At 44.7% G+C, this 26,617-nt stretch overlaps 1 protein-coding gene across 1 annotated transcript; it reads left to right on the top strand.

Annotated features, from left to right (window-relative positions):
- Positions 1-8,215: 8,215 nt before the first annotated feature.
- onecut1 (one cut homeobox 1) lies at positions 8,216-24,884 on the top strand. The gene is made up of 2 exons (XM_072470671.1): positions 8,216-9,478; positions 17,636-24,884. The coding sequence occupies exons 1-2, from the start codon at positions 8,380-8,382 to the stop codon at positions 17,926-17,928; spliced, it is 1,392 nt and encodes a 463-aa protein (XP_072326772.1). The 5' UTR covers positions 8,216-8,379; the 3' UTR covers positions 17,929-24,884.
- The last annotated feature ends 1,733 nt before the right edge of the window (positions 24,885-26,617 follow it).

Raw genomic sequence — 26,617 nt, 5'->3', positions numbered from 1 at the left:
AATTCGGGTATGTTCGAAAGCTCTGCAATGCCATTCATCGCCAACAACACCTTGGCACCTCAGGGGTACAGCTACGAGGAGAAACATAAGTTCCTGTGTTAGATTTCTTCCCGACTAAATATATAGGCTGTCAGAACTTTTCCCTCCGAATATTTACTTCGAATATTTAATTAGCAATTAATTAACTCGGACTATTTAGATCTTTTCAAAGCGACAGTCAGGTGTGGTGTTTAAATGCTTGTGTTATTGTTATTTGTGACACTTTTGTCAGTTACACCTTGCTCCTTATGATACCCGGCCTTGCTTATGTTTCACTAATTTGTTTTGATGTGGTACATAAGGTAGAGGGGGCGGGTGTGAAAGAGATGCGCAAATCTCTGGAACTGGCTTGGTCATTGTACTTCCTACGAGAATATCGGAAATTGGAATGTGCTAGAATCCTTCTCATCCCCAACCGAACGCACTTTCACTATTTGGACACTCCCTAGTAGTGTACTAACCCTCTGTTATATTAATCTGCCGTCAACACCAATTAGCTCTTGTCTTTTACAGGATGTAAATACGCGGTCTTTTGACAGAACCCATTTTGCTGATATTTAGTTTAAAACTATGCAGGAATGTGGCCGCGTTGGGAGCAGGGATGTGCTTGTTTGAATATCGACAATGGCTGGGTGCTTGACTCGAATTATTCTTTCCAAAATTGCTCTGCCAGTCTTACAGACGTCGCATATTCCGTTTAGTTTTCGATGCCAGAAGAATGGGGCAAAGCACAGGCGCTTGTGCAATTTAAAATATAGGCAATGGTTCAGGAAATTCAGTCAAGGGACGAGCAGGGATACCTGGATCGGCGTTGTGGACTGGGTTAATCAGGCAGCAAAGTGTTTTTCTAAAATCGTTCTATTCTCTGAGTTGGTTTAAAGTTCTTTATTTTTGGCCTAATCGTGCAGGAAAAGTAAACTTTAGCTGTAGTTATCCAGTGACACATTTCTTATCCATTATCAGCACACACTCAGCTTCACATTGCTGCAATGCTAGTGGGGGGGGGGGGGGGGGGGGAGTAGGGAGGGAGAGATACATTTAAAATATATGATATTCGATTTTGGGTAATGGTGGCTTACAATGGTGCTGGCTTATTTTAATATATTTTTAAAAAATAAAATAGTGAAACAGATTCGGCCTTACCAGCTTTCCTTCTCCGTTTGACACATTATACCAAGACCGTTGTAGAATGTTGATAGACCGACGGTTCGTTAAATGCTTAAACCCGTGCCATCATTTAGATTTCGTTCTCTAAATACCATACCTGGCAGCTTTTGCTGGGCTACACGCTATGGGAATTTAACAGAGTTCCATGAAATTGAAGGGGGTAGGGTGGAGAGGTTCACCCATTCTCTGAGAATGTCCAACTTGTTTTTAAATTCGAGTTTGCATTTAAGGTCTGGGTAAACTTATTTATTCCCAATATTCCCAATAACTCGGACACCAATTGGATTGAACCTCTCGCAGCTCCCACCTTTACTATCCCAGTACGTCTGTACCTTGGACATTGTGTTTTAACCTGAAAATAAATAGTTTGTTCCCTCATTTAGATTTCGTTCGTCGTCGTCGTCGTCGTCGTCCCCCCCCCCCCCCCCCCACCCCCCTCCAGAAGTTGGTCTTTCTGTTGAGGAAATAATGCGATCAAAAGGTGAAAATGTAAAAGTTACAGGAATCAGAAGACATCTTTAAAAAGTTGCATTTGGTGGATATTTTCCAAAATGTAAATGTAGACCGACACAATTTCAGAAAACTCAGGCGAACTCAATTATTGCCGCCAGCTCTATTTATTTCTCAAATGCTATGGTTTAGCGAATAAAATGCTTCAATGTCATGGAATCCACTTTCAAATCAAATACCAGGGAAAGTCAATACTGCCTGAGTTCCTAACATATTCCGTGGGTAATATCGGACGGCCCAGTGGTTAGCACTGTTGCCTCATAGCGCCAGGGACCCGGGTTCAATTCCCACCTAGGGTGGAGTGTGGAGTATGTACTTTGTGTGGGTTTCTTCCGGATACTCCGGTTTCCTCCCACACTCCAAAGATGTGCAAGTTCGGCGAATTGGCCATGATAAATTGTCACTTAATGTCCAAAGATGTGGAGGTTAGGTGAGGTTACAGAGATAGGACGCGGGAGTGGGCCTTAGGTGGGCTGCTTTTCAGAGGGTCGGTGCAGACTCGATAGGCCCTCTTCTGCGCTGTAGAAATTTTAATTCCATCTCCAGTATAACATCATTTGTATAATTCCTTCCCAAAACAAAATATTACTTAAGTGGGGATAAAAAATATAGAACGGCATCTAATCAAAGTGAATGGCGACAAATAATTTATTTAATAAATTGGGTAACACTGACATTAATAACAAAACCTTTTTTAATGAATTACTTCTATAAATATAGCATGAATATATTCACCAAAGAGCAAAGTTCACTCTCACTATGTAGAATAAAAACATCGGGAAAGGCGAGTGGATTAAGGTTCCCAAAATATTTATTTCTGTAAAAAAAAATTAAAAATTGAACCTTATAATTGTTGCTCTGGCTTTGCATTAATAATAGACTCGTTGTAAATTGCTGTTAAAATAATTTATACATCAGAAAGAAATACTGTTCCTTGTAACACTTTGCATTGATCTTATTACAGTTAGGGTCACTTGCAATCCTTACTCTTTACAATTAGTCGTTATTCTGAGCATTTCACTGCCATGTTCCCAGTGTTGTAGCGGCGGATATACAGCAATTTACCACTTTTAATCCCGATGATTGTGGCTTTACTTTCTTATTTATTTTACAATATGAAGTAATTTACATGCCTGCTATCAATAACGCTGTCATTTGCAGGCTTCCAATACGCGAGTTTCATATTATTGATCCTTAAAGCTGTTAATCTCTGACATGAAAGACATCGAATAATTTTCGCATTATAGAAGGCTGTAATAATTTGGAATCATATTTGAAGCCTCGCAGACTCTCTATTTCAACCTAAAATGACCAAAGGCGCCTAATTAATAATTTGAAACAAGAAGACATTAGAGTGTAAATATTTAATGGAAACAACTCTGCTTGCTTTGCAGATTGTTCATAAAATGCGAAATGGGGGTGGTGGTGGTGGGAGAGGGGGGGGGGGGGGAGGGGGGGGGGCTAATGTGCATGAACAAGTAGCAAGTGCAATAACTTCTGTTGAGCTACATTAGTGGTGTTAGTGGAACTATTGCTCTGCAGTCAATAACAGATCTACCTGGGCATTTATGTAATGTGTTTGTACTCTGCTTTTGCGTTTGCTTCGAGTCGCCCTCCGTATTGTTAGTGAGACCGGAAGCCACCTTCATGCCCCAATGCTTAGTGTGGGAACAACACAATTAAAGTGTGATATCCGCCTCCCAGCCCCTACCCCGGCCAGGTAGGGGGCCTAATTAAAACACACAAGCTCCTAACCCTCACGTTGATTGCCTATTTTTTGGGGTGGGATAATCCACCAAGAGGGCTATAGTTTTTTTTTCTGTCTGTGAAATTGAAGGAGAAGCAGAAAAAAAGTGAAACGCTTGTTGTCAGTTACAAAGTAGTGAGCAAACACCATTTAGGAGAAAATGCACGTGAAATGTTTTAATAAATCATATCTAAAATCGATTTATGTATTTAAAATAAAACAAGGGCATCCCATTTCTGGAATTTCTTACAAATAACGGATGCAATCTCGAATCTAGGTGCACGCGAGATATTTTTGGAATGTGCCGCTAAAGAGGCAATATGGGGATTTCAGATTTGACCCCAGCGTGGCAAAATGGCTGAAGTTTACATGAGAATTTTACAATGAAATTTAAAGGGGATGCCCATATTTACCATTCGTGTGTAATTCATTTTGAACCAAACACCCCAACACAAGGCGGGTGGTCGTTTTCAAGACAAATGCGTGTGTGACGACATATTAATAGAGTGAGCTTTTACACCAATGAATCCCCCCAAAATTAATTGACACATGCCATTTCTCTCTCTCTCTCGCTATTCCTCCTGTCTGCTGGTCCCGCGGCCGAGCTCTTGCGGTGTCAAGAAGTGCCATCGACTCACGACCATTTTATCCATTTTAATTCAGTCACAAAACATATGTGACAAACTCGCGTTCTAACACGAATAAGACTTGCTTGAGTGAACCTCAACAAAAGTCTAATTTCCCCTTTACAAGCTGCAGGGACATACGTGTGAATGAAAAATATCGACCAGTATGAGAATATGAACAGATGCAATTTCGGCGCAAGGATTGGTCCCTGCTTTGAACTGTGGGAAGCAAATGTCCATTAAAAATACGTCCTAATTTCAGGCCGAGCGCTGTAAACCTAGTAATTTAAGTCGGGCAAGTGTTTGTGTTATAAGGGTGTCATTCTCAACATCATTCTCAGAATCTGATGGCAGTTTATACCTTCCCTCACAAGAAAGGGCAATTAAAGGCGCCTCTGTACTCCCAGAAGAAAATCGCATTTATTACACAGTAAGGCCTTTGACTGACATTCCCAAAACATGTAGCGATATCAACAGTTTCCAAATCTTATTCAGGCATCAACTCAAGTGATGTTTGCCCTCGCCTGCCTCCCATCCAACCTGTTGGCGCTGGGCTGAAATCCTGGCCTGTGATTATCCGTTTGTACCAACCGCATAATATATGCTAAAACATAGGTTTAAAACTTTCAGAGTGTTGTTGTTCATTCTCCTGCATGTGCTGTCTGACCTTCGTCCTTCATTTCTCGAGAGATCTTCAATTAATAGGAAATTGCCTATTTGTGACAACGCTATATCTCGTTTTTAATTTTTCTTTTAGAAAGTTGAATTGATTTTTAATTGTCCGGCTTGCTTTGTAAGCGCACGTGCCTTTTCTATTGTGTTTACATACAATAATAAGATTGAATTCGCTGAAATATATCGGGTTTGGCTTATTTCTTGCAATTTTCTTTTCGACTGACAGATGTGTGTTCTTGGGCCGGCTGTGTCGGTTCCAAGAAGCTCTCAACAGGCGAAAGTACAAAAAAGAATCTCCGGTTAATCTGTTGAAACGGCAGCTGTTGGCTCTTGGAGTCTTCAAGCGTCACCTTTGACATGTCCCTTTTCAATCAGCCAGACCTCCAGCAACTGACCACTGCAAACACCATAAAGGCAGATCAGGAAGATGTCTGTTCAAGATGCAGCTTAAATTTACCCAGAACGGTCCTTTTAACGTTTTGTTGGAATATCTAATGCCAGCCTTTGGATTGTGGACCAGTGCCCTTTTGATTTCCAATATGCCATCCCTGCACCCTCCCCAAACTCACAGAGTCACTTGGGCTATGTTTTATTTTTCAGCGTGATCATACACACTGGTGTAGTGGGGGGAAAAAGTAATGAATTTCTATTCAGATTTTGTTGCAATGTCATGGAAGATGATTTGCCCAACCCAATGTTCCAATAAAGCTTTTCCTTCTGGCGGGTACTTCAACGAGACATCAGCGTTTCGAAAGGAAAAACCTGGAGGTACAACTATAGGCTCACGTGTGCCCAAAATCTGCCCGTAAGCAAATTGCTTTTAGATTCCTGTATTCCCGTCTTATGGTGCTGACAGGGTTATGTGGTAATGGTTATGTCCAATGTTTGTCCCATCTCTATTGCTGCATCGATTACAGATTCCATTGTATTAGTAAAATCAATAATTAGAATATAGGCTATTAATTGATAGAACTCCTGTTCATGAATATTTGAAACATGGCAAAGTAATGCCATGCTAACAGCGATTATTTCATTGTTACCCCGAGGATGCATTTCACATGAAACCGATGCAGAGAGTTGCAGCTGAACACGTGTTGTGTCCGACAGGGTAATAACTTGATGATGTAAATGATGCAATCTTAATACTGAGTGGGGCTTGAGGAAAACAGATAATAAGGCAGATACAGTGTCACTGGTTATCGATGTGCATTACATTCTGTTTGCGAAGGTTTGGTTTGCGAATGTTACATTCAGCATTTTGCCCTTGTCATAATTGCCATCATAGTTAGAGCGCTCATCTTCCTGAAATAAAAGGGTGATTGATTGAGTCGTGCTCCCGTGGGTTTATCTGTACAAGGAAGCTCCTCACAATAATTCGCCACTCCCCCCCCCCCCCCCCACCCCCCAACCCGGTTTACACCGTCATTTGACGCTTCGCCATCCAATCAATTTGACCGATTTCATGTAGATGTGTTTGAATTCAGTCAAATATCATAATCTATTATGTCACAATCACCTCCCTCCCGCGGTTCGCCTGCGAGAACGAAGCCACATTTTCCCAAACACTTGTCTAGCCTCATCCCTTATTGTTAATCTTAGAACAATGGGCACATCTGTCCCGTTTTTTGTTGTTGTTTTGTTCCTCAAGCAACCTTTAGCAAAGCAATGTTTAAAACAGAGCATGTGGCGGCGAGCTTAGAAACAAAACCCGTTGCTCCTGTCCTCATTTAAAGACGTATTTATTTTAATTGTTTGCCGATAAGAATTGATGTTGTGATTTGTTTTCTTCAAGGGAACCCAGTTCAGTCCGAGAAAACCTAAAAATAGATCCCTGGCTTGGATCTCCACCCCCCCCCCCCCCCCAACCCCACATCACCTCTTCCATTTAATTTGTTTGCCAATTTTGTTGCACTGTAGTCGTCAGAAGTGACTTGTGTGGTTAATTAAATCTACATCATCTCCTTTTGTTGGCCTATCCAAGCTCAGTTTATTGATCAAACATATATTATACAAATTTAGCTAAACATGTTGCAAGCCAGTGCTCTGCCTGTATTTTAAGCCTCTGGCTGGGGGTATTTCAGTCTGTCTCTTCGCCTCCTGACCGACATGCTGGGAGATGGCAACTCGATTGTTTCCATTTTTTTTGAAATTGCTTTATTTTACAAACACCTCTCCCGCTCTCTCCTCGCAGCCAAAAAGAAAAACAAAACAGCTAAACGGGTCCAGGGATCTGCGTTTTCAATTTCAGCCCGAGTTAGGGATGAAGAGGGAGACAAGAATGGGGTCTGAGTGATTGTGTCTGTGTGTGTGTGTGTATGTGTGGGTGAGGGCGATGACACTTCGTGGAAGCAATGGGTCCGGGAATCCGAGAAGCAAGTGCATCTTTAACGGGGCTGGTGTCTGGGCTGGATATGATCCCAGAGCTGCTAACGACGCCCCTTTCTGAAAATTGGCTGCCTGTCAAATTCGGGTCAGTGATAATAAATTCCTCATCAATTAACCAGTTGATAAATAAGTCAGGCGACATTTTTAATTTATAAAAAAAAGGGGAGGGAGGCGCTGAAATAGAATGGTCGAATGTTGAAAGTTAGCACCGGGAGAGAGAGAGAACGCTATTGTTTGGAAGATGCAGCATTCACTGTGAGTTCAGGAGAGGGATCTGTGTTTGTGGCGGGGTTCGTCATTTTGTTTGTGGGAGGTGGGAGTTCGGGAGGGAGGGAAGGTGTGAGGGAGGGAGGGAGTGAGGGAGGGACGGAGGGAGGGCGAGAAGGAGGGAAGATGTGAGAGGGGGAAGGAGGGAGGGAAGGAAGGAGGGATGGAGTGAGGGAGGGGGGAAGGAGGGAGTGAGGGAGGGAAGCAGGGAGGATGGGAAGGGCGCTGCAATGTGAAGCTCTGGAAGCAGGGCTGTTTTGAGCAGGAGGCAACGATTTTCATCTGAATTTTCCCCTCGCCTGCTTGTGGCTTTTTTTGTGTGTGTTTTGACATGGGGAACCCGGAAGCGAATGGCCAATTCCAATTGGTCGCTTGACGTCAGGGAGTGCGCAGAGGGTGAGTGCGCAGAGTTGGAGGAGGTTGGGGGGGGTATGGCGTGGTGGTGGCGGGGGGGGGGGGGGGAGTGTGTGTTTGTGGGGCGGGGGAGAGAGAGAGAAGCTGCAGCAGAGGCAGCAGCAGAGGCGGCCGGGGCCAAAGACAAGGGGAGGAGGGGGGGGGGAGGAGGGAGGGAGGGAGGTGGGGGCAGAGAGTGGAGCAAACACACACACACAGGGAGGACATGGCTGCAGAGACGGAGAGGGACAGGAGCGGGCTGGAGCCGCGGCTGCGGGCGCTGTGAACAATCAAACAGCGGGGAGGGGGGGGGGGGGGGAAGGTGGGGGAAAAAAACAACAATAACAAGAAAAAAAACCCATCCAGTGAGAGGGAGGGAGGGGGCAAATCTTCAAACGGAAGCCAGGGAGAGAAGGAATTGGGGGGTGGGGGGGACGACGGCAATAGTTGGAACTGGGAGTTAATAAATGAATGAATGAATTCAATGCAAAGTGTAGGTGGCCGTCCTGATGTGGAGCTCAGCCAGGGACTGGCCACATTAGATGCTCGGTGTGAGAGGGAGCGCCGACCATGAACGCTCAGCTGACGATGGAGAACCTGGGCGATTTGCAAGGGGTGCCTCACGATGCAGTGCAGCCCGGAGAGCTGCTGAGCAGCCAGAGCCCCCACAGCCGCCAGCTCGGCCACCGCAACCTGCCCGTGCACGCCCGCACCATGGTCTCCAGCATGGCTTCGATCCTGGACGCTCCCGGCGACTACCACCGGCCCCCGGAGCACGCCCTGGCCGCCCCTCTGCACCCCACCATGACCATGGCTTGTGAGACACCGCCCGGGATGAGTATGAGCAGCACCTACACCACCCTGACCCCCCTGCAGCCGCTGCCTCCGATCTCCACCGTGTCGGACAAGTTCCCCCACCACCACCACCATCACCACCACCACCACCACCAGCGGCTGCCCAGCAACGTGAGTGGCACCTTCACCCTCATGAGGGACGACCGGGGCATGTCTACAATGAACAATCTATACAGCCACTACCACAAAGAGATGGGCTGCGTGGGTGCCAGCCTGTCGCCCCTCTCCGCATCGCCTCTGGCCAATGGCCTGGGCACCCTCCACAGCTCTCAGCACGGCCTGCCACCTTACGGGCACCCTGGTCCCATGCCCGGCGACAAGATGCTCACCCCCAACGGCTTCGACGGGCACCCGGGCATGCTGGCCCGGGGCGAGCAGCACCTGAGCCGCGGGCTCAGCCCTCCGTCCGTGGGCATGGTGCCCATCAACGGCCTCCACCACCACCCGCACGTCCACCCGCACGCCCAGGGCCACGGGCAGGTGCTGGGCACCGGCCGCGGGGGGGAGCCGCCGCCTCCTCCTCCCCCCTCCAGCGGCCTCCAGGCCCCCGGCGGCGGCTCGGCCCCGGGCCAGCTGGAGGAGATCAACACCAAAGACATCGCTCAGAGGATTACTACCGAACTCAAGCGTTACAGCATCCCCCAGGCCATCTTCGCGCAGCGGGTGCTGTGCCGCTCGCAGGGCACCCTCTCCGACCTGCTGAGGAACCCCAAACCCTGGAGCAAACTCAAATCGGGCCGGGAGACATTCCGGCGCATGTGGAAGTGGCTACAGGAACCCGAATTCCAGCGGATGTCGGCTCTCAGGTTGGCAGGTAAGAGCTGTCACACTGTGTGTGTGTGTGTGTGTTGCTGTGGTCAGCGAGGGGGGGGGGGGGGGGAGGGATGACACAATAATACAACACAGGGGGTGGCTCTTTGACCACTGGGCTCCTGGAGGTGTAGTTGTGAGCATTGAACTACCCAAACCTCCATCCCAGACTGGGTTCTGTTGCAGGAGTCAATGCACAGGGAGGGTGGGGGCTATACCGCCCCCGCCCCCTCGAAGCCCCCTTGCCCCTAGTCCAGCTGTTGAAGGGAAGCAGCTCGATACACTGACCCACCTACCCCGGTAGCAGCAGAGTGACAACTAATCTCCCAGAATGTCTCCCGGGTTCTGCCAATCGGTTACACTCCGGGAAAGATTAGTAAAGTAACTCTCACACGCTGCTCAGAATCTCCTCCCAGCCCGAGATGTGAACGGGAGACGGCAACCGAATCTGGGCAGGCTGTGCTGTCACCCAACTCTGCTTCTGTGATGAAATGGTCAATTGTTATTCCACACACACTGCCTTCATTCTCATTTCTGGGGAGCAGATTGGGATGTTATCCCGAGTCATGCAGTTTGCAACCTACGCTCCCCGCCCAAAAAAAAGAAAGGAAAGGCGTCCTGTTACGCGTGGGAACTTTGGGATTGCAATGTGCCGCCTGAAGAACGCTTGGGGTTGTTCCTTCGTGTGGCCCTGCGCGAGGCTTTGTTAATTAACTGATAGGTCTCCATTAATTTTTCCCAAGAGAACGAAAGACAGTTAATCTGAGCCTGAGTCAGGAGCAGTGATCCGATTCACACGGAGCTCCTGACGCGCGCACTTGAGGATGTTAAATCCAGACATACACAAGAACACGGAGGAAAGTTATTTTATTTGCGCCTCATGGATATGTCATTTTCCTTCTGTTTGCATGTTAGAGATAACGGGGCAGCAATAAATGATCACTCTCCAGACCCATTTAGAAAATGTAATGGGAATGTGGTTTTTTTTTTGGGGGGGTGGGATTAAAAATCTGGGTTAGCGCTCGCTTTCCCACTAATTTCCACCCCACCTGAAGTGTTGCAACCAACATTTGCACTTTCATCCGAAAAACAAAATCCACTTTATTTGGAAATTAATATCCTAACCTCATTAAAATTCATTGAGGTGAAAACCATTGAACTTCAGTCTAAGGTATTGGAGACTAGGACTGCCCAACTCCAGATCTCAGAGGGCCAGATGCAACCCATCTCTGCATATATTTAGAAACTGACCTATTTTAAACTCCTCGCGGTCTATAATTAAAACCCAAATCCAATCGCTCCGAGAGCATGCGTACGCTCGAGTAAATAGCTCGCCAAGAAATCTCCATCGAACGATTGATAACACTCGCGTTGTTCGATTTTTAGACGCTGCCTTGAGTGTATTTTTACGAGAATTTTGTCGACCTCAGTCTCCATTTATTTGCATGGATCGATACTGGAAACAACCACTTGAATTAGAATATGTTGTCGAGTCTTATGGGTGTTATCTGAAGGTAAACGCGGGCTGGCTGATGTTGGAACAGGTCACGACTGCATTTCAACAGAAAATACCCCCACACTGATTTGTTTTGCTAATCACCTCTTTAACCGAGGACATTTCTGTTTACCGTGCCTTATTAGTATGCATTTATTTCAACTCCAAGGAGATTGTTACGCTCCTTTGCAATATCGCAGGAGAAACAATTCTTTTTTTTTGGGGGGGGGGGTCCATTAAGCAGTAAATATTTACGTTTAGTCGTTTTATTTATAGATGCTCAGAACTGACCAACCTGATGGAAGGCTATCCAATTGTGTCCTAACCTGTGATGTATTATTTAGCCAATTCATTTATTATTTATTATTTTACACCGAAAAGCGCAAGTCCTCTTTTAAATAGACAATGAAATAAAGGACTTGTCGGAATTCATGACATACCGCCTTGTCTTATAACGGCATTTCCGCATAGTTTGAAGAAATTGCAGACCAAAATGTATCATCTCGATAAACAATTCCCCATAAACCACACAGGAAAACAATGAATTATGTTCCGATGTTCGAGGGAAGCGAAGTGAGCTTGGATGCCTTATTGCTACTTTTTTGTTTTGGTTGGCACAATTGGCGAACCAAATCTTTCAAACTTATTGTGTGGGTGTGATTATTTTGCAACTGTTAATCGGGGATGCTTTGTCATTCCAGTGCGTACCTAAAGTGCCATCCGTTTCCTGGTTTGGTAGAAGGGTTTTAAAAAAAAAGAAATCGTCCTTCTGTGCAGAGGCTGAAACAATTTGATGGCTAAGTAAAATGTGTTATTCATACGGCTCTCTCCTCGCTTTCTACGGCCAGCCGCTGCTTGTTTGCCTCTTGGTGTAGCTCCCTTGGGGATTCCGAGTACCGAGATTACATTGAACCTCACGCAAACAATCTAAAAATTGGTAGTTACATGTAAGGAATATTGAGGTCTTGACACTTCCTGTACTGTCTTCAAATGTAAGCAGGGAACACTAATTGCAATCCTGACCCTCCAGCCTCCATTTTGTTCCTTCTGGTCTATATTTCAAATCTAGATTTTATCCACATTTTGCTTTGAAAAATCTTCACGTGCCCGATGTTTTTATTACATTACGTTCTGATTTGGCTTCTTAAACTAATCAAAGGTGGCTAACAGTTTGCAAGTGGCACTTGACTTTACATTTGTCCAGCCGAACCGTGTGACACTGTTATATACCTTGATCTGGCCGAATGAATGGTTTTCAAATAAGAATTTTCGAACAATAGATATCATTCTGGTCATGGTGCCAAATATACAATTGCAAAATAAAACATTCTTTACTGGGACAGCGAGGAGCGATTGGAAAACAGCTTAAATGGTCAATAATAAAAACAGAAACTGCTGGATAAACTCAGCAGGTCTGGCAGCATCTGTGGAGAGAAGCAGAGTCAACGTTTCGGATCTAAATTACCCTTGTACAGAAATAGCCCATTCAGCGGGAGACTGCATATCTGGAGCTATAGTCGTTGGCCAAGACGGTGAATGCGGCATCGGTCAAAACTCTCCTCACAATGTTCAAAGTGTGGCTTATTAACTATCGCTGCTTCACAATAGGCCTGGTAATTGGAATGCAAATGTATAACATTCTCTTCGGCACTTAATTCCCATGGAATATGAAATGAGAATTTTAGTCAAACAATGGCTTGTGACGGGGTATTTGCAATTTTCTTTTAGAGGAGAACATTGCAACGTGCTTGCTGGCGGCTATGAATTTGTTTTGCTTGCAAAACGTGCGAAATGGGTGGAAAATTCCTCAAGTGCTTAATTCTATAATTACTGGCGACACTATGCGGGTAACTATTTTTACTTTGCAAATATATACTTGATTCATAAAATATCTGAAAGAGCATTACAAAACATTTCAAAATGGCCATCAGAGAAACCGCAATGATTTCCAAGCGTTATCCACAGAACAGGTTGTAGTCTGAGGTGCTTCAATATTTGCACATAAATTAATTCAATCCAAGCGATTGTTGTTCACAACGTCCACGGATTTGTTACACGGGGGGAGTGAGGGGGGGGGGGGAAACTAGAGGACATTTAATCTCATATTTCTACATAGCTGGGCTGATTGGGTTGTCCGCCAAGAAGGCAGAATCTGCAGTTTGAGGGAAGGCAATTCGAACATAGAGACAGATATCTGTTGAGGCCAGCTTAGGTATCAGCGACTCTTACCAAATTGTACCAACAGCCTACCTATTTAAACAGCCTTTTCAATCGGTATTTTGTGAATATATTAGCACGTCAGCCCTGCAATTTCGACCCATTCAACAGTGACGTACTGAAACAAATGACCCCGGGTTCCAGGGCATGCATGTAGTTGAGAGACTAGATTTGCAAATGTTTCTTGTTAACGAAAGGAGGCGGCCATTATTCCAAGTGACTGCAGCGGTTGTCCATGTTCACAATTCCTTCTCATTTATAGAGTTGTTAATTCCAATCATTATGATTTGCAAACACACACAAAACAATAATAGCCACGGTGTAAATCCCAGCAGCTCCAATACAACTCCAGATGCGGTGTAACATTTGTACGGTATGTTATCGAGAACTTAAAACGTTAAGTCTGTTTGAGTTGTTGCAAGGCTGTAAAAACAATCTTATTCGGTTTAGATTTATCCCCCCCCCCCCCATCTAATGTACACAGCAGCTAGCGCCTAACTGTAAATTGCCTTTATATCTATCAATGTGAACATCACAGCTAACGTGATCTAGCAAGTACTCATCAATGGTGTAATAGATTATTTTGATTTTTTTCTGACAATTAGCACCGGCTGTTATTTTGATTGTTAAATGCATTTTGCAAAGTTGGGAATCGTTTCTTTGGGCTAGAGTTTGTGTGTGACGTTGTGTTGTTCAGAAGTCTGCAGTGTTTAATTATTCCAGTTATCTCCACTAACAAGGTCTTGCTAAGTTTCAGGAATTATAGGACGTACTGCACCCCCACCACCACCCACCACCACCCCCGCAAAGGTTCCCTTGTGATTAATTCTTTTAATTACAATTCTGACCCAGAAATTCGCCTGTCTGCATGTGGACAGACGGACGTTTCTAGATTTGCACCAAATCCCCCTCACTCACTCCAGCAACTCCCCCGGCCGTGAGATGGGGTTTCTTTGTGTGATTGGAACAAACTCATTTTAGGTGGAAGCTCTTTTGGGGATTCTCCTGAGCTCGGAATTTCGGTTATATTTGAAAAACACAGGCTCCCCCTGTTTGCACGCGGTTGGGTTGTTTGCACTCCCAACGATAAGGGACGTTACGAATTCTGGAATATTTTAAGCTAAATAGCTGGTGTCTGGGAAAGTTCTCCACCTGTGACATTTCCTGATTTTGCTTGTCAGTGTCCTTGTAACCTCATTGATTTATAACTGCCTAATGACCGGCCACGTTTGTTTTCTGTTAATGTTTGTCGAAACTGAAGGCATTTACAAGCATTTAAACGACGTTGCTGATATTCTGGCAAGCGATGCAATCTCCTCGTTAAAGACCAGTAGAATCGTTTTAAAATATTTTCGAAACAATGAACTTTTAGTTTTGTGCTGAGACCAAAGAGAGGGTCGATCCGATTCGCAGCATTAAGTGAAGCCAATGTATCGTTGACCATGCCCGCAGAGTTTTAGCAGGTATTTGGGGGATACAGTAGTTTTTTTTCTCAAACACACGGTGAGGCTGATCTTTGAGTGGATTTACAATCTTTCCTCGCCTCGTTCTCTGCCCGTGTGTGCAACAGGCGTGTCTCGATTAGGGTTCAGTAAATAATTAAGATCACTATTGATAGCCTTTTTGCACTTGCGAAGATGACGACGATTGTAATTAATAGGTAAATGATAAAGCTTAAAGTGTTTTCTGCCTGTATCTAATTTGAGTGAAGTGATTGATTTAGGCCAAACGACGTGGAAGCAATTAGAGGAAGACACAACGGTGGCCCCCATGTGGCTGCTACCAAGTTGGCACACGGTGTACTGGAAGCTCCCCCCCCCCCCCCCCCCGGGAGCTGTTCAGTATTTGGACAATCAGGCGCTTTACCTCTTCACGTTGACTGGTGACCAAAGGATCTCAGTGTAATGAAGTATTGTAGCACTTCAGGTGGGAACCACCCCTCCCCCTCCCGCTCCCACTCCTCCCCCTCCCCCTCCCACTCCTCCCCCTCCCGTTCCCACTCCTCCCCTCCCCACCCCCTCTCACTCTCCCCCTCTCCCCTTCCCGTTCCCCTCACCTTTCTCCCCCTCCCCCCGCACCCCTCGCCCAACTCCCCCTACACCCCCTCCCCCTCCCACCCCACTCTCCCCCCACTCCCCCTCCTCCCTCCCCCTCTCCTCTCCCTCCCCTCCCCCTCTCCCCCCCTCTCCCTCTCCCCCTCCTCTCCCTCTCCCCCTCCTTCCCCTTCCCCCCTCCTCTATCAGTCCTCCTCCACGATGAAAACAGCGGTATCGCAGACTCGACATGCCTACACGTTGGTATGTGGCTCAAATTAATTGGGCAAAAAATATAAAGACCAACACGAGCGACCAGTCAGTATTTTCCAGCCCATTCCAAAGGATCAATGCGCCATCTACTGGTTGAGTTTGTGGCTTTGGTTCCCCACGTCATGAAATGGCATAAATATTTATAGCTATCAACACTTACGTTTACAGCAGTGAGCAGTGAGGTGAAGCTCACGTAATTTAGTAGAACGCGTAAACACTAGAGGTGGCTGCAGGCTGCAATCTCGTGGTATTGGGGGCTGCTTGTGCTGTTGTGTCGCCTTCAACGATTCAATAAGGAGTCCAACAGCCAGCAGGGATACGATGCAACTTCCAGGAAGATTTCAGCCAAACTCTGTTCTGAAAACAGACTGGTGATGAATCAATCTATTGTTTTAACTGAAATAACCTTCCTGCAGAGTGTTGGATCTTACACTATGAGGTGCATGGAGAGAGGATTGAAATGGAATGGGTGGTGTGGTCGCTGTGCTACTCTGGGGTATCTGTGGCATTCAGAGATACCATTCAGCACCAGGGACAGTTCAGCTCGCGGTGCCATTGAAAGCAAAAGTAGCTTAAATTATGCAATTGTACTCGCCATCTTCCCCCTTCCCCCTCCCGTTTTCCCTTGGTTATTTCCCACAATAAATGGTTTTCCGGCAGCTTTATCTTTAACATGGGCTGCAGGTTCGATGGCTCTGTCTAAAATGAGCTTCTCAACTCCCGAGATGAGAAGCTTGACCTCTGCTGAAGCATTTGGACGGCCGCAGTTCAAGTGGTGTAGTCATTGGCAGCTGATTCTTTCTTGTGGTATTAAGCAGCGTTAATTTTAAAACGTGTACCGAAAACAAAACACACAAAAAAGTGTCTTCTTAATTGTGGCGGTTACGAGCAAGGTGCACAGATTGAATCCTAAGCAAGATCATATCGATTTGAAAAATCTTCCTGTGTGGACCATCTCTCGGTGGAAGGTTTAAAATATTAGTTTTGTACGGATTTGAGATGAAGGCATGTTGGCACAAGAGTGTTAAACCCATCATCAGAAACTGGATTTTCACAGTAACGGCATTGCAGTGTTGAAGCAAGCCTACTCGTGACAATAATAAAGATTATTATTATAAAACTTAATTTCATTTAGGTTAGTGTTCGGTAATAATCTTTTTAAGACGCCGGTCCGAATTTGTCATTGACAATTGTGTTTATCAAATACATTTAGAGTTTGCATTTAACAGAGTTCCTTTTTCAAAGCAGTCATTCGATTTTACTTACAGCAATAGATTTCAATTCAGTTACTACCGCGCCATCTATACGATATACGGTGCTTTCCAGTAGAACTGCCCATTGCTTTTAATAAGAATGGAATAGAGACATATATTCTGTCTCTTTAGCGGCAGCGACGCTCTTTCCCACAGCAGCAACAACAAGAAAACACAATTTTGGGACAAATTCTGCTGTTAGTTTATTTGTCCGCACTAAAGTGTGAGATTCGGGGGAGATTATGATACCAAGTACAGGGTATCACCGCCAGGTAACTTTGTTCGGGAGCGTTCCTGGCTAGGAGGAGTACTGGAGGCATGCACTGGTACCCGGAGTCAGGTGGTGCCCGAACCTACTGCCAACAACTCCAAAGTGAACAATCAGAATGGATTGCCCCATTGACCGTTCCACAATCCTAGCTCTGTTCCTCGTTGCAAACAGGAACATTCTTCTCCAAAGTCTGTTGCTGCAACAGTCTTATTTATTAAAGAATGAACCATGGCTTCTTATGGTGGGTGCACTTTGGACTTGGCCCTTGAATAACCGCTTATGTATATATTACATTTACATTTTGCTCCAGAGGTCTCTTTTACTGAGGACTTCGGTTTAGTCAGTGCCCCATTCCCCCAACTGGATACTTCTAAATTATTGTCAGTAATCGACCCAAAATTGACAAGTAGCCAACCCCCTGTGGAAGGAAGCTCGCGCGCTTAAATGACTAATTGGGATCTTATATAAAAGCTAAGGAAGGTTTTGGTCTGAAAGGCGCAACTCGATATTGTTTAGATCATTGCATCTGTTCCCGACTATCAAGCTTGTCTGGTATCTTCTTCCGCTTTGTGAGTGGCCCACCAATTCATTTTGCGCCTGTTTCTCTTTTTCTTTGCAGCTTGCAAAAGGAAAGAGCAAGAACACGGGAAGGAGAGGGGCGCCGCACCCAAAAAACCTCGGCTGGTCTTCACAGACGTACAGCGCAGAACTCTGCACGCAATATTCAAAGAAAACAAGCGCCCGTCCAAAGAATTGCAAATCACCATTTCCCAGCAGCTGGGCTTGGAGCTGAGCACCGTCAGCAACTTCTTTATGAATGCGCGTCGCAGGAGCCTGGATAAATGGCAGGATGACGGCAGCTCCAACTCAATCAACTCAACTTCTTCATCAAGCACTTGTACCAAAGCATGAAGGGGACCCCGGACTAAATCTCGGTGGAATAGCTTTAAAATAAATGATCAGGACCTCCAGAGAGCAGGTTCAATTATTGAACTCAAAGACAATATAATATTTATATGTCCGACGAAACCAAAGACTTAATTGACCTGCAACTAGGACTCCGTTCTACAACACTTTATTATGACTTTTGCAAAAAAAAGATAAAAGACGCCGCCGGTCGTACACCTTCCGCACTCAGCATCGTTCAACGTGTGTGACTGTTAAGTGGTTGAGAGCATCGTCATGTTGTTATGAAAAAAAGAACATTACTCCCAAAACATTGACTCATTTCACTTCTACGGGAATACTATGAAGGTGTATGTTGTAAAAGTACAGTGTACGTGTCAGTGGGCCAGAGACTTCAGAAGGGGCTGGTCTCAGGCACGGCGGTACAGTTGTGGAGTCGTCTGTGTTCATCTTGGAATGTGACTGGATTCTCGCTCTTGGCGGTTTGAACCCCAAAGCTCCAAATTTCCTTTTTAAGTTTTGTGGGCACACTGTTCAACGTTCTGAGAGCTGTTCCTGTCACCTCTCACTAATACATCCTCTCTGTTCCACAGGCCGATGAAATGCAACAAATATATCACAGCTAATGTCCAAAAAAAAAGAAAAGAAGCTTTTAACACCACCAACCCCAGCATAGTAGGACAAAATTATTTTGGATAACAAAAGAGCAGGATAAATGGCAGCGAAATTTCGCAAGAAGCACAATATTAATTTAATTGGGATTCCGGTTAAACGGCAAAGAAATCAACCAATTATTATTTTCTATTCGAATGTATTTTGCACACTAAATTCGTGGCACGGTTTTGCAATTGAAGAACGTTTACTCCATATATCAAAATCTGACTGTAATATTAGGACCAGTTCAGTTAGGCATCATTACATTTCCTCTTCCTTGCTATCCAAATTGCCGCACACACGAAAGCGTGTTTCGGCAGAGTGCGGGTTTCAGAATTGGCTGCATATTGTCAAACACGCTAATGGAAATGAATACTCTATTGAACAGACTGTTACAACAAATCAATTATTAATAGCAGAATTCTTTTTCCTGATACATCTACCAGGTGTATTCAAACCCCTACTTAGAAGCAACGGTGATATCAGATCTATTTTGTAGAAGAATCAGAATCCCATATTGAAGTTCTCCACCCAGAACAAGATATCAGGACTCTTACTTATTTTACAGTTCTTATCTGTTATACTTCAGGACCAAGGTCTTTGCCCTCCGAATGCTGTACAATCTAAGACCCCTAGCCTACAAAATGATAATCATAGCACCCGTACTTACTCTAATGTGTCTGGGAAAATAGTCATTATATAGTTCATTGCCCATATTGGTCCAGAAACATTAAATCACGAAAAAATGAACCACAGTTATAAAGTTTTTAAAAACCGTCATGATATATTAAAAAGGAAATCAGTGTGCAGAATATCCAGGGCAAAGCAGCTCACTTGATTGGCAGCCCTTCCACAAACGTTCACTCTCTCTACCACCAACGCAGAGTAGCGGCAGTGTGTACCATCTACAAGATGCTCTGCAGGAACTCAACAAGGCTCCTGAGGCAACACCTTTCAAACCCACGACCACTACCATCTAGAAAGACAAGGGGAGCAGATACCTGGGAACACCACCACCTGGAGGTTCTCCTCCAAGTCGCCCACCATCCTGACTTGGAAATATACCGCGGTTCCTTCACTGTCGCTGGGTCAAAATCCTGGAACTCCCTCCCTAACAGCACTGTGGGTGTACCTACACCTCAGGGACGGCAACTTTTCAAGAAAGCAGTTCAACATCAACTTCTCAATGGCAACTAATGATGGGCAATAAATGCAGGCCTAGCCGGCAAAGCTCACATCCCATAAATGAATAACAAATAAATAGTTGGCCAAGGTAGCAATTGCAAAGGAAGTTTAAACTCCTTATTAGGTGGATGGATCTCTCCCCCCCCCCCCCCCCCCCCCACACACACACACAATCAAGCGCCCCAAACCATCTACACAACATTGGAATGCAGGGATGTGGGAACGCATGATGTATGGGACAGCACAATATTTGTTCTTTATACATTACTAATCACCAAATACCGACATCAGAACTATCAAACAGTCTTGATGCACCAATTAAAAGGGAGGCACTTTACTGCTCAAATACGGATAATATTAAACGTTGCTGTATGATTCAGGTTAGTTTCCAAAGTGAAGTAGAACAGGGATCAGATTCTGTCGTACACCAGTCTGGGATACTGGGCAAGATACGTTTCAGGTTTTGGTCGAGATGTGTATTTATCCTCCATAGATGTTACTGGTCAGTGACCCAGTTGCAGTTACATAATAACCCCTTTGTGCTTTAAAAAAAATCATATATATAGTCTCTGCTAAAAAACCAAAGATAATTTTTTTATTCAGGAACATTGCACTTGTACTACAGGTGGAGCTCCAATGGAAAACCAGCCATTGTGTATCCCGACCAATGACATTCGCATCCTCTTTGCAGGGTGCTCTATATTGCCATGCCACCATATCAAGTGGGCCATGGTACAGGAAAGGTACTTGGCATGGGCAACAACTCAGCGAGGATGGTGGCATGGCACACGCATAGTAAAAATGTGTAACATGGACGGGGTAGAATTTATTGGTTAAATACCGGTGCACACAACTCAAACCCGGCTTGTCCAGGGAGACTGATAACTCAATCTCAGGTCTTAGAAGACAAACAACCTCATGGTTTAATATGCCTTAACAAGCTCGCCGCTTGTTGTGAACGATGCTATATTCTGCCATGACTCTTTGAGTGGTATGCCATTTCTTATAACCTGTCAAAGTCAAACCGTGTCAAAGTCGAGAAGACATGACAAGGGCGGACCGCAGTCAGCAATGGTGACAGTGGTCGCTTCAAGTTCAACAACCCGATTAAAATAACGTGTTTACCTCGTGTTTAACTTAATATGCAAGCGAAACTCACTTCGACTCAGTCTCGTTTCGCAACTTCAATTTTAAAACTGGACTCTTTTCATGGAGTAACTTTTCAAATGGGGATTACAGAACGTATATACAAATCCCCCCTCCCCCACAAAAAATAAACTGGGTACATTTCTGTGAGGAAGTCATTGATCGCGCGGCCACATAAATTGGTCCCTGGGTGCAAAGGAAATTAGAGTAATTGGTGCATTGAAACTGTTGGTGGTGTGATGGGGATGTGTGGAATCCGTCTGTCTCTCATTTCCAGAAAGGAAAATGCCATTATGCCTTTAGATTTTGTAATGATTCCGCTGTCGCCCGAAATCCCAATCCTTTGAAGGTGTTAAATCGGTCTGTGACGCCCTTATTATAATAACAGCGTTTATTTTCAACTATCGAATGACATTTCTAAATCCGAGGTCAGTACTATGAAATATGTAGAGATTCGAATTTAGTTTGAGTTCGGGTCATTTGTGCGTTTATTATCGACCCAGTCAACCCCCCACCCCCTGCCCAATTGCAGGAAAATTAGGGAAATATGAAAGATATATTTCTGCCGTTGCTTTCTACCAGCGCACACTTCGCTTGAATGAATTTTACCACTGCTAACTATTCCCCGTTCGAAATGTGGAGAATATTCCACGATCCTTCCTTTACCAGCTCCCTCCGTCCCATTTTCCTTGTAAGATGACCAAAGAAAAAGCGTCTGAAACGTTTTAACAAAATCAGCCGTTGGAACAAAGAGGATGTATTGGTGTTTTTGCTTCTCTCAAAAAAAAGGTGACGTTTAGCCAGGTACGTTCCGACGCAGGAGGCCATTACGATGGATCACAGTCCGGATTTTAACAATATCCTGGCCTTGTGTTACTTGTGGTGTGGTTAGCTTTACAAGACATTTGGTAATCATTTACTAGTATCCAGACAAAGAAGCAAAGGTAAAATAGCTGCTTCCACGTGTAAAAAAATGTGTAAAGATCTACTATTTATAGTGTGAACCAAAGACGCTACCTCACTCGATTTCCATTCGTGATTTTAATCACATTGATGATACCAAAGAATACCAAAGATTTTTCTTGCACGGCCTTCGTGAGTGGGTTACTCGGCGATCTTTCCTTAAACCCTCAATTGTCACTCAGTGTGAAGTTTTCTTCATTTAAAAAAAAGCTATAGGCAAACATATTGCAAAATTTGTAAAATCATAGGACGAGTGCCTTGCTTAAACCAAAGTGTTAAACCGCTGTTGACCTCTTCTCACCTTACTCTTGTATACCTCAGCCTCTAGAAGGGCCACTATTTTAAAAAAAAGATACAATGGAATAACTCTTCACCGTGGTGCTTTGCAGTGCAACCATGCAATGAAACTTTCTTTGATACCAAAGGATATTTCCACTTTTTCGCTGACAACCAAAGCTCTCTTTTTGCGTCCTGGAGTATTCACACAACGCAGGCCGTGCATTCTTTAACCAATTTCTCAAGATACCTCATAGTAATAAATCTTTAGGGTTATGTTGTATAGAGAGTCTATGTGATAAGGCAGAAAACTTAATAGTTTGATAATTGTTAACGTTACTTCAAAGCTTTATTATTATTTATTTTGTAGATTTGGCAGAACTCTGATGCGCTCGAGGAAGAAGTATTTTGAAGACTGGGGGCGGGGGGGGGGGGGGTAGAGGGGGGTTGGTTGTGTTGGGTTGGCTGCAGTGGTTGTGGGAGGAAACCTGACATTTCTTTTTTAAATTAACCTGGGCTTTTGTGTTCTATTAAAAGTAGTCTTTCTACAGGGTAAGCCATTCTCTGCTATATTGCGTGTCCGTATTCGTTGCAAAAATGTTCGTGTGCCGTGATTTCCCTTTTTAATTCGGTTTGTCTGATGTAGAGTTTTTGATTCCTGTCTTAATTTATGCAACTGTGTTTGTTGAAATTATGTATATATATATAGTAGGTTTCTAAAGCAACCAAAAGCTTTCTGATACAATCTGCAGGTAGAGTTCTGTTCTCGTGTTCAGAGATCAGCTATTGGAGAAAACAAACAAAAAAAGACCCCAAAATGCTCTCGGACTGCAGAGCCTCATGTCGTTCCGAGATATCTGATTAGGCACTTCGTGTGTTATAACACCGCCAGCTGCCAAACAAAATAACATGCCAAAAAACAAACACCCCCACAAGGATCAAGATGTCACTTCGAAGCTGTGTTTAGCGCCTCTCTCTCTCCCTATGGTTTTGTTTTATTTTGAAATACATTTTTTTTTCTCGAGGAAGACCCGTAGCATCCAAGTGATTTTTCATTTCTTTCACGTTTTAACCCGCTGGAGAGCTTGTGAAGTATAAACCATCCCGTTTAAATTTGGCATTCGCACGGGGCGTGGGAAGTAGAGGGCCTAGGACTTTGCTGGCAAACTAACTAGACGCTGGAATCTCTCTCCACTTTCTGCCCCTTGTTGGGGGCTGGAGAGTTGCATTGTAGATCGAGGTAGTTCCCCCGGATTACAAACTTCGCCATCTCCTGGTGGCGGGGGGAAAGGGGAGGAGGAGGGAGGGGGGGGGGGGGGGGGGAGGATCCTGAAGTGTAAATGCCTGTGGGGCGACCATTGTTGGGACAGTCGCGACCCCGTCGAAGTGACACATGAAAGGGTAATATCCTACCTTTGAGGCAATGTTTTTTTTAAATTCAGTTTTTGACAGCATGGTTTGTATATCTTTAATAAATATTTATTTGATGCACTTACTAGTAATTTTTAATGTGTATTTGTACATACTTCTTATCAATTACTTCGCTTCCGAGCGTCCTGATTTCCCGGAAGCGTTTAACTGTTGGTATTTATTGTTGGAGGGAAGGGTCAGAGATTATCCACTGACTGATCTTTTCGATCACACTAGCGGCAGAGGTCGGTTGGGGGAACTTGTTTATAGTCTTTTTCATTTGAAGGTTTTTTGTTTAAAATTATTCTATTGGCTGGATGTTACCTCTTTATTTGCCCACAGCAGAAATTACCAAGGCACTACTTGAGCACCAATAATGAACTCGAAAATGTGTGCGATTGGTCATTTATTTCCTCTCTCCACCCACATTCGAACCGTGCAATATACATTAAATTGCACTAAGAAAATAAGCTACACGATGTTGCTAAACGCATTATGAAGAAGAAATATATCATGGGGTGTTACCAATATAGTACAGCAAGATAGTCAAGCATTAGGCAATTAATTGGTGGGGCTGCACGGGCAGTTCGTCAGTGGTTAAGAACATACTGTGATTTGCATAATAAGATGCACCACCACCATCATTTTTGATTGGGTTCAGACACCAATAATGCACACTTTCAGGTTTATTATTGTAAATTCGAGGAAGGTTAGTTGCACAGAATTTTTGCACTTCCGCTTTCAAGTTAGATTGCCTTGGATTTGACACCGAAAAGAGCGCGCCTAAGACAATCAACAGGTGAAGGGTGCATAGTTAATAGTAAATCTTCCAAAGAGCCAGAGGGAGTTCTTCCATAGCAATTAAATCAGAAAAGCTTTAAAAAAAAGTAAGGTTTTGATAAAAGACAACTTGCTGACATTTTGCAAATTAGAAAGCGGTCGTAATTTATGCGTTTGCATCTGCATTTCCAAATAAGTGATTATGGTATATGATTACAGTTTATTGCTGATATTTTGTCTATCTTTCTCTTAGTCAAGCGCTTCTTCTGTATTTTTGTGCGTAGCTGCGAGTGTGATGCAATAGGCATTATTTTGGTTTGTTTCTAGGTATCTTTCCTGTACTGCGTTAAGATTTCTTTTTAATTTTCGTTTTTTAAGCTTTGCTAATATTCTCACTATAATCCGTGCAATATCATCTGCTGTGTTTGCTAAGCAAAAAAAGCAAGTGATGATGTCATCATGCTTTTTCAGTGTTAAAATGTTTCAGCGTTTATGTAGTCACAAAATGTAGTAAATAAAATGTTGGATTTTCCAGCACTTTAAATGTAGATGGTCGTTTGTCCTTTCTGTCTCTCACTGTAGCTGGCGACTGCAGTCCGCCTCCACTCAGTTGGTCGCGCTCCTTTGCTCCATGTCAGGAAGTTGTGGGCGGGTTCAAATCCTATTCAAGAGAATTGAACCCCAAAAATCTCGGCTGACGGCAGTGCTGGAGGAGGGTCTGTGAGATGTTGCAGAGGGTGAATGCCTCGACTTTGCGTGCGAGGCTGGGGCTGATACAGTTGAAGGTAGTGTAAGGGCGCACCTCACAAAATCAAAGATGAGGGCTGTTGGGGGGGGGGGGGGGGGGTGGAGGATGTCTGTGAGTGATGTGGGAGGGAGGGGCTGTGAACCATGTACACTTGTTTTGGTCCTGCCCGAAGCTGGAAAGGTTTTGGAGGACTGTGTTCAGCACCATTTTGGGGGGTTTACATGTGAACGTGGAGACCGGTCCCCGAGAAGCCATATTCGGGGTGTCAGACCGGCCAGAGGTTCAGGCGGGAGTGGGGAGGGACAGATGCTTTAGCCTTTGCCTCACTGATTGCTTATAGGCAAGTCTTGTTGGCTGGGGGTCAGCTTCTCCACCCTGTGCCACGGTGTGGCGGGGGACCTGTTGGAGTTTCTGACCACGGAGAATGGAATGTTTTGCTGGAGGGGTGGGGGGGGGGGGGGTGAGCGATGTGTTCTACAATTGTTGAGGTTTGTTCATCATGCATTTTTGGGAGTTGGCACCGTTGTCTGTTGCGGGGGGTGAGGTGGGTTGGGGGTCCTGGGGGTGGGGGGGGGGGGGCTTTTGTGGGTTTTATATTGTAAAACTGTTGAAAATATGCTGAATAAAAGTACCTTTTTAAAAATCTCAGCCGACAGTTCAATGCAGCACAGAGGGAGTGCCGCCATGTCAGAGTTACAGTCTTTCAGCTTAGACATGAAACCTCTGCCCTTTCAGGTCCATGTCAAAGGTCCCATTGGTGCTTTTCAAAGAAGATCTGGGGAGTTCTCCCAAGTGTCCTGGCCAATGTTTATCCCTTAATAATGACCCTGAAACTGATTATCTGGCAATTATGACAAAGAACAACAAAGAACAAAGAAAAGTACAGCACAGGAACAGGCCCTTCAGCCCTCCAAGCCTGTGCCGACCATGCTGCCCATCTAAATTAAAATCTTCTGCACTTCCGGGGTCCGTATCCCTCTATTCCCATCCTACTCATGTATTTGTCAAGATGCCCCTTAAACATCACTCTCGTCCCTGCTTCCACCACCTGTTCCGGCAGCGAGTTCCAGGCACCCACTACCCTCTGTGTAAAAAACTTGCCTCGTACATCTACTCTAAACCTTGCCCCTCGCACCTTAAACCTATGCCACCTAGTAATTGACCCCTCTATCCTGGGAAAAAGCCTCTGACTATCCGCTCTGTCTATGCCCCTCATAATTTTGTAGACCTCTTTCAGGTCGCCCCTTAACCTCCGTCATTCCAGTGAGAACAAACCAAGTTTATTCAACCTCTCCTCATAGCTAATGCCCCCCACACCAGGCAACATCCTGGTAAATCTCTTCTGCACCCTCTCTAAAGCCTCCACATCCTTCTGGTAGTGTGGCGACCAGAATTGAACACTACACTCCAAGTGTGGCCTAACTAAGGTTCTATACAGCTGCAACATGACTTGCCAATTCTTATACTCAATGCCCCGGCCAATGAAGGCAAGCATGCCATATGCCTTCTTGACTACCTTCTCCACCTGTGTTG

The sequence above is a fragment of the Scyliorhinus torazame genome, chromosome 12, assembly GCF_047496885.1.
Source record: "Scyliorhinus torazame isolate Kashiwa2021f chromosome 12, sScyTor2.1, whole genome shotgun sequence".
In the NCBI taxonomy this organism is placed as follows: Eukaryota; Metazoa; Chordata; class Chondrichthyes; order Carcharhiniformes; family Scyliorhinidae; genus Scyliorhinus; species Scyliorhinus torazame.
The sequence above is the reverse complement of the archived record's forward strand: the minus strand, read 5'-3'. Positions and strand labels throughout refer to the sequence as shown.